The 9,033-nt window shown below is 49.7% G+C and overlaps 1 protein-coding gene across 4 annotated transcripts in view; it reads left to right on the top strand.

The window, feature by feature from the left end:
- The first annotated feature begins 4,540 nt into the window (after nt 1-4,540).
- The window catches only part of LMO3 (LIM domain only 3), a 203,166-nt gene continuing 198,673 nt past the window's right edge, over nt 4,541-9,033 (top strand). The window contains exons 1-2 of one of the 4 annotated variants that reach the window (XM_085871054.1): nt 4,541-4,677; nt 8,685-8,898. In XM_085871054.1, coding sequence (XP_085727180.1) covers nt 8,693-8,898 — 206 coding nt within the window. In that variant the 5' untranslated portion in view covers nt 4,541-4,677; nt 8,685-8,692. Of the gene's footprint in view, nt 4,678-5,141; nt 5,499-8,684; nt 8,899-9,033 lie in introns of those variants that run through there. The other 3 variants (XM_085871055.1, XM_085871056.1, XM_085871053.1) reach the window with 3 other exon arrangements.

Raw genomic sequence — 9,033 nt, 5'->3', positions numbered from 1 at the left:
CTGTATGTTTCTATGTAGATATATATATATATATATATATATATATATATATATATATATATATATATATCTTCTTCTTCTTCTTTCGGCTGCTCCCGTTCGGGGTCGCCACAGCGGATCATCCGTATGATCCACATAGTGATTTGGCACATGTTTTACGCCGGATGCCCTTCCTGACGCAACCCTGGTCGCCTCTTACAACACAGGGGATAAGGTACACCTATTTTAACCGGGGTATACACCGGCCCAGTATACTGGTACTCATTTCGCCGACCTCGGAAGGATGACAGGCTGAGTCAACCCCCTGGTGTATTAATTCAGTGGCCCAACGAGGCTTGAACTCAGGACCTCTTGGATCCCAAGCCGCTGCCCTAACCACTGCGCCAACACCAGGCTATATATATATATATATATATATATATATATATATATATATATATATATATATATATATATATATATATATATATATATATATATATATATATATATATATATATATATATATATATATATATATATATATATATATATATATATATATATATATATATATATATATATATATATATATATATATATAATTTGAATCTGTTTTGCCTGATTATCTTCATCAAGTTAGATGCTGTCACCCAGGTTTTTCGCATGTAGAGCATGTGCCATCCATCAGCAGGTCATTATTAGCCATTGTTAAAAGGATCCATCTGCCAGAATTGCTTGTTTGTGGATGTTAAAGATCCCATTATGTCTTTCACGAAGAGCAGAAAAGTTATCACCAGCGCCCTGTCCTAATTCCAAATTCCTGACACTTCCAGTCTGATGTCAGGCCTGACCAGCTGGTTCATGAAGGATTTGGCCAAACATTTCTCCTGCTGACACCACAAGAAAAGGAGACTAATTGGGGCTGCTCAAAAAGCATTATTCATCGTATTGCTGGAAGAAGAAAAGATGTATTGTGTGTGTGTGTGTGTGTGTGTGTGTGTGTGTGTGTGTGTGTGTGTGTGTGTGTGTGTGTGTGTGTGTGTGTGTGTGTGTGTGTGTGTGTGTGTGTGTGTGTGTGTGTGTGTGTGTGTGTGTGTGTGTGTGTGTTTTCAACCTCACTTCCCAGAAACCGAAATCCCAATGTGAGTCTCATTTTTATTAGCAAAGGTCCAAATCACCTTCCCAAACATAGGGTGTTCACCACAGGGCTCATATCAAGTCCGGCAAGGTGGGCAGGAAGATTTGGAAGCTGCTCTGTGTATGTCAGTGAAGCTTTTCAAATGCAAAACTCACTCGTTCACTAATTCCCAAGGCCATCGTTCTTCTTTTGCTCTTTCTCTCGCCCTAATTAGGGGAAAATAACACTTCCCATTGATTGGCATTTCCAAAAGTTGGAGTGGGCCTCAATTTCTCCCAGGTGCACCCGGTTGGGGAGCTTCGTTTTCATTCTCCCTCTCTCTCTCTGAGATCGCCTTTCTTGTCTCCTGACAGTCCTGTGTAGTTTTTGTGGCTGAAGTTTCAAAAGGAACAGACCTCAGGCTCGGTTATTAGGAGGCCTCTTTCATATTTTTTTTCTCTCCTCTCACTACCGCCTTCTCCCCCCAACTTCACCATCCCTCCCTTTCCATCCGCCTTGACTCCCCCGACCTGTTCAAGCCTACGCCTGCCCAAATTGAGAGGCGTGTTGAGGATAGCTATGCCACCCAACTGAGCCCCACCATTAGTGCGGACTCCCTTACAAAAGGCGCCCGGTTCCCGGCGGTCAATACGTGGAGCGAGCAGTGCGCCGAGCCTCCGTTAGCCGCCGCCGCGTGGCTCAGGCACTTTGATATCTTTCCCGTCAGAAGGGCGTTCGCGAGGAATTGGAGGTTGGGGATCTAATTACCTGCACGGTAATTGGGGGCTAGGGAATAGGCCAGGGCACACTCGACTCGCCGCAGATCAATTATGTTAAGAGAACATCTGTAAGTAGAGCTTAATGAGGTCCATTAGAGCAGCATGTTCGGCCACTGTCAGACGGAACTTGTCAAGGAAGTTGGCTGTGCTAGGAGGGGTGGAAAAGTGGGCCAGGCATTTTAAATATCCAAGAAAGACTCACTCACAAAAGCCGCCCTCAGAAAAGTCCTCGCGTGGGCCACAGGGTCTGCCAACTGGTCTTCCCACATGCTTGTGCAGTGGCTGCATGTTTGCCAGCAGTTTACAGCTGCCTGGTGGATGTGTGCTAGCACGTTGAGGTAGAGGATGTGAAGCATCTCAAATCCTCCTCCTCCTCCTCCAATCCTCTTTCCAACCCTGGCATTTAACGTACGTACGATGCCAAAAGTTGGAAACTGTGCACTTACTTAATGCTTTGGTGAATTTTACAATGCGTACTTTTATGGGTCCCTTCCCTAACTCCATCGGTCCATAAATGGACACCGCACAGATTGGTGAAGCACAGAGCTGGGCTAAGTACAGGTTTCGGGTTAGTGAGTTGCATTCTCAACAACGCCGGTTCAAATCCAATCACAACCGCTGGAATTCTGAAGTGTTTCGACTCGCGTGAAATTGCCTTCTAATTAGCTACCGAAGTCTGTGAATACATCCCAAGGGTCAGCTTTGGCCTAAAAATAGGCCACGGTCTTGCAGAAGGTGTACAAATATGGTGTTTCCGTGGTGTATTTTTTTCACGTTTGTGATACAGGCGTCATTTTGAGCAGGCTACAGCGATCAGTGTGATGAAGGCACTGGGTGTGATTACCCTGCAGTTCCTTTCCCTGCCAGTGGGTGTCCGTTTTAATGTCCCTGTCATGGAGAGTAAGTTGCATGCGAGTTAAGGATCACCAGCACCACCACCACCACCAATATATCATAATCTTTAAAAGGTGGTGCTGCTTCCGAAGCAGTCTCTTGGCAAGGGTCAGGCTGCATCGTTTGCCATTACCTTCCCAGCAGTCAGTCGCGGCAGGAATTTGTAACTTGGCCAGGGTGCCTGCGGTCGCTCGCTTATTCATCAGTAAAGATGTCGTGCGGCCGTAGGATCTTCAATATCCACCAACGACTACTGCCGGCAGACGAGTCCTCCGGATTGACGTCTTCACGATGGACGGCATGCCTCGTCCTCCATGCGAAACTCCAGGAGGGCAGTTTATAGCTGGGCCAACATTCAAACCTCAAAGGGGAGTACGCATACCTCCAGGATATCCTGTTAGCCATCACACAACCCATTTAGAGCTCATATCACGGTGTGCAGTGTAAGATTCCAGGAGGGAACGTGTGGCACGACTTCCGAAGAAACATTCATCTCAATCTCACGTCGGTTTCCACTGAACATCTTAAACCTCAGTATCGCTGGTAACTGCTTCTTCGTTCTCGCTTCTTCTCGCACTTGAAACCTATATGTCGTTGTAAAAAGTGCAAAGTCCATCCAAGGTTTATGTCAGAGGTATTTTGTTAATAATTGATGTTCATTGTATGTATAGGGAGGCTTTTGGAGGTTGCGGGTGGCATGGTGGGAGGGAACGAACTGGTAGATTGGTGGATAGGAGTGGGATTCAGGAGGGGAGAGTGGGGGGGGGGGGCGGTAAGGTTAAAAATCCTTTTTCATTTTCATAACATTAAAACGAGGCGCAGAAAATCGCCTCGACGCAAGATAGCCAGCTCTCAGATAATTTAATTCATGTCAAAACCTAATTACTTTCAGGTAATAACCCTGTCAGCTTTAGTGCATCTCATCAGTGGGAATGAAAAAGCCGACCGTTTTATGACCCATCCAATTACCATTTACTTTATGAAGGAAATTGAATGACATGTAACTGAATGTTAAGTATTGATTTCCTTTATTGCTCGGCAGTCGTGGCGCTGCATATCATTCGCTGCTTCTTCCCCCAACACACGCGCGCACACACACACACACACACACACACACACACACACACACACACACACACACACACACACACACACACACACACACACACACACACACACACACACACACACACACACACACACACACACACACACACACACACACACACACACACACACACATTGAAAGGCCCAATGTCTTCGGCGAATTGGAACCCCCCCTTCTTCACTGGGAGGGAAAAGGAGGGGAAATCGCTGGGAGATGATGTTAAAATGGGGGCGTTGATGGAGGGGGGACAAATGCCTTTTTGCTGCATGTCTTGCGGTGGGTTGGGGGGGGGGGCAGAGGAGGGGGTCGTGGTTGGAAACCAAAGCCATTAATTACAGCAGGAGGCATTAATGTGGACAGGAGCGTTTCTAACGTTTAATTAGTTTAACGACTCGGAGCTAAGATTTGCACAGAGGTGTCTAATCAGATGCCATTAATTGCAGAGCAGTCGTTTTCCCAGCGTGGGGTCGGATTTCGCATGCTGGAGAAATCTCATCTCCGTGAAGGTAATTAATTTAATTGTCCTCGTTAGCCGTGCCCTCTCCATCGATCTGCGTTCCCTCCATTCTCACCCCCCCCAACTCCCCCAACATCTCCCTGGGATAGGTAAGATGGGTTGGACGAGGATAAGGCGGGGAGATGTCGGCGGGGCTGAAAATTCCACCTTCACTACCTGATACAGTCACATGTGGTGTAGTCGTGTCGTGTCGTGTCCCGTTCGTGTTGCGTGAAGTGCCACCTCCTCTTGGCCTTTCCGCTGGAAGCTCGGCCGGGTGCGACGGCGGCCCGCCGGCCCGGTCAGTGCCCTAGTGGACACGTGTCCACCGCCGTTTGGTGTCCGTTGACCCAGTTACGTGGTCCGTCCCCACGACCCTGGTTGCCTGAGAGAAGGCTCCATATACCGATGTATCAGTTCTTTAATTTCTGTTTATTTATTTGTTTGTTTCACAAAGTGCGAAAGTAACTTTCTCCACGGGACCTGAACTTCCACGGACCCCGTCTACCTCGCGATGAGTTCTCCTGGTACCGTGAGTCGACGTGGCCGAGAGTAGAGGTTCGCGCAAGCTGCAGACGACGGGGCACGCGCGCGTGTCGTACTGTTGGGGAGTGGGAGGAGGGTTGTGCGGGGGGGGAGGGGGAAGGGGGCACCGCGACCGCGCGTGAGAAGCCAAAGCGCGCGCTGCGCCGATGCTGCCCCCTTGCCGGCACGAGTGCTACCGTTCACGCTTCGCGCGCCCCCTCTCTCTCTCTCTACCCGCCTCACGCTTCCTTTCGTTTCTGGGCCCGGCTTTGACCTGGCCGCGGGCCGTGCGTGTCGGGCCGTCAGTGCGACCGCGCCCAGCGCTTCCCAGCCCTGCGTCGGGTCCGCCTCGAAGGCCGGCGCGTAATGAAATGGGTGTGATTAAATTCCACTAATTGGGTGATGGTGATTGGCTCGGGTTGGGCTATGCATTTATACAATGGGTTTTTAAGCTCTTCGCAACGAAGATAGTCCCCAGAGTGCTGCCGTGCCCGCGTCGCTGATGGCTGTATTACGCTAGCGACCGACGACTTCAAAGCCTCGCCAATCGGGCCGCACAGCCGCTTTCCGCACGCTTTTGCTGCTGGAGTATGAACGGTACGCTCAGCCTCTTGCTCTGCTCGCATCCTCACCTCGCCGGTCGTGCCTCATACCGCACGCGGGTCTCATTCTGCTGCAGCGCGGCTGCGCGTCCCGGTCGCTCGAGCCCGTCGCCGTCCCGTCGTGATGGTCGGCGTCGTGGAAACCAGGCGGCCCGGTGCCAATGCCTCCGATTAGGCCCGGGGACTCGGGAAGGGGTTAATGCGATCGCCAGAGAGGCGGCTCTCGCGCAGCGCTCGGGCGGCGTGACCGTCTCACTGACGCTGCCGCCGTGTCCTCGAATGGCCACAAGACACCACTCTCGCTCTTTGCTCTGACGAGAGACAGAGAGACACTGATCAAAGTAATTAAGAAAAGAACGACATTTGTTTTTTCATTCGCCTCAGCTTTTCCACCTTCGCCCTGCCAATTGCATGCAGGGCAGAGATGGCATTTATGACGATGGATAGATCCGTTAAGTACGGGCGGGTTTTACATGAGCGGCCGGTATGTTTCTGTCAGTGACGGCAACTTGGTTTTGCCGCGGCACGAGCTCAAGCCGGCTGCGCCCAAGCCCGGGACTCGCGCGCTCGCGCTCTCCGCCGCCGTGTTCCCGCCGTAATTACACGCGGCGGCGGATTGCTGTGCTGGCACGGTACGAGCTTTAATTTATCCTCGAGAGGAAAGCTTGTTATCGCACTTGCAGAGTTTTCAGGGGGAATAAAGCTTTTGTCTATAATTTTTCTCTCAGAGACGACTAATAGGAGCGCAACTTTGTGGCGCACGTTCGTTAGGTTGACCAACCCTGGAACCTAGCTGGCTTATTTCCCCCCCCCCCAATTCTGTAGATGCACGTGTTTGCGCAGCCTCCGTAAAAGCGCGCGTTTCTTCTCTCAAAAGCCTGTCATGCAATCTTCCAGGACGGTCACATCACCACCAACTGCCGGCACTTGTATCCCTCCTTCCGGGCGATCGCAAGCGGAAAATCCCAAAAGGGTGAACACTGCTGAAGTTGCCCTCCTTAATTGGGAGCATGAGTGAGATGTTGCCCAGGGAGGCTCCATGCAGTTCGCCGGAGAGGTTGTCTGGGTAACGCATGCAATGTCACACGAGAAGTCGTAACCACCAAAATAAATTAAATAAAACCAAAAACAACAACTATGTCCTTCGTCATTTTTTTTGGCGTCTGGGAAAAGGAGTGCAACACGCTCTGAAAGTCCTTCGCCTGTTGATTGCAACCCGAGGGAATGGCCAATTCTGGCGGGAAAGCCAGCCCTACCTCCGAGTTCCCTTACCCAGTTGGGACTTGTTTTGTCAACAAGCTGCAGCTGTCGGTATTCTCGGTGGAGCCGTTTTTCACCGATAATGAGGCTGCGTTTATCAAGAGCAATTAACGTTACATATTGCTTTGGCATTTCGAGCTGGGTTGGGAGAGTTGTGTTGTCGTAGCTGTGGAGATACTTTATTGTTGTTATTGTGTTTTTTTTTGTTTTTTTTTTTAAGTCTTTCTTGGAAGAAATGGCAGCAACCATCCAGTGGAATGATGTCAACTGCACGTTACGCCGTTCGGCTTGCCTGTGGTTTCCACCGCGTAATGAAATGAAATTCCCCCTGGGGTGTCGAGGCTGTCTCGCAGACCGAATGACGTTCTTATGTTTAGTTTTTTTTGTCCGTCCGCAAAATGGTGCGGAAAGCTGCCAAATTGGGAACGTTATTCTCAAGTTTGATGGCCGGGGTAGCTCAATATCTGCACTCGAGCGCCCCCGTTAAAGTTATCTTGGAAGGAGAGGGGGGAGGGTGGGGGTCGACCGAGATCATTTGCGGCTGCTGCTCGGTTATGCTTCTGAGAGGCTGGTAAAAGGGTCATCCTCTATAACAACCGCCCAATTGGTGTACACGCGTGTGGTCTATTTATTTATTTATTTATTTATTTATTTATTTATTTATTTATTTACTTACTTGCATCGTCAGGAATCCACATCCATGGTTGCACCAGTTCCGCATGAAGGGGCTTCCAAAGCGACTTGACACGAAGCTGGTAGCCTTTGATGGACCTAACCGTAAGACCGTTGAGCGCTCGGCGCCATTCAGGAGAGTGTGTGTGTGTATGTGTATGTGCGCACTGCCGTCATGCATGGCCGAGCGACCGCCTAACATGCAGGAAAGCAAATTGGCCTGAAATCCGAACACGCGAGGCGTGTCCGGCTAACAAGGAGCGCTGACCTGGGGGAGAGTTTTGTTCACCGACTCCATTGAAGCCAGTTGTTAGAAACAAACTGCCATCTCTCTATCAGCCGTGCAACTAGAAAGAGGCATGGTTCCATTAGGAAGCGCTGCTCGTTGTGCTGCCTCCACGTTTTGCTTTGATGGAAAGTGAATAACCCTAATGCCACTAAGGGGAGGGGTTCGAGGGCAAAAGATGCTCTAATATTTCTACAATGACATCAAAGCATTCGTGCCCACTTTCTGTTCCTATTTTCGGAGTTTGGCTTGCGCCGTGTTGTGCTTTCACTGCATCCAAAGGCTATGGTGTGATTCTTTATCCATTACACCCAAGTACGACGTAAGAGGTTGCTTGTATATTGTGCACACCCTTTTATTTGTCCATTAGTACTCTTGTCATCTTCACTGACATCAACTTGGATGATATATTTGCCACTTTGAAACTTTATACTTTTTGGTTTATCTTCTCTTTCATGGCCACAATTGTTTCACGTTCGTGTGGGATTGGTCGGTGGAAGTTTTTGGCCCAAGCTTTTCACGAACCAGCTGGCCAGTCTCGACGCTCAATGAAGTACGCAGGGCAGGAATTTGGAATTTGGCCATGGTGCCGGCAGTAGTTCGCCTACTCTTCACGAAGGACACCGTGGGAGTTTTAATGTCCACAAACTAATCTCGGTCAATGGGGCGCCCAGTTTACCATCCATCCGAGGGACGGCGCACGCATTCATGAATGCCCGTGAGACACCGGGATGCCAGTTTATAGCTGGGCCCAGATTGGAATCCAGGCTAGATAGCTTCGATGTGAGTGTGCACACCCCTAGAGTCTAGCCCATCCTGCCAGCTTGCTTTTTTTTTTTTTATCTTATATCGAGGTGATAATGCTTCACATTAAATGATGCATTCAGCACTCGGAAATTAAGTGTTTTGCTCAGCTGGACGTACAGGACTGAGCTTGATGTTCAGCTTTCCATGCTTTTACAGCTGTCCAGATGCTCTCGGTCCAGCCAGACGGGAAGCCCAAGGGCTGCGCGGGCTGCAATCGCAAGATCAAGGACCGCTACCTCCTCAAGGCATTAGACAAGTACTGGCATGAGGACTGCCTGAAGTGTGCGTGCTGCGATTGTCGCCTCGGAGAGGTTGGATCAACGCTCTACACCCGTGCCAACCTCATTCTTTGTCGGCGTGATTACCTCCGGTATGTACACTACGGTGGTGGCGTCTGCGTGTCTGTCTCACATTGCTCACCTCTGTTTCAGACCAGGTCTAGCTTGGAAAGGCTTTTTGAATTGTCAAGGTCTCGTGTAACCGTTACAGTCAACTGTAGGTGTAT

Source organism: Eptatretus burgeri, chromosome 2 (genome assembly GCF_056783735.1).
Source record: "Eptatretus burgeri isolate ZD-2024b chromosome 2, Ebu_testis_v1, whole genome shotgun sequence".
Taxonomy (NCBI): Eukaryota; Metazoa; Chordata; class Myxini; order Myxiniformes; family Myxinidae; genus Eptatretus; species Eptatretus burgeri.
The sequence above is the reverse complement of the archived record's forward strand: the minus strand, read 5'-3'. Positions and strand labels throughout refer to the sequence as shown.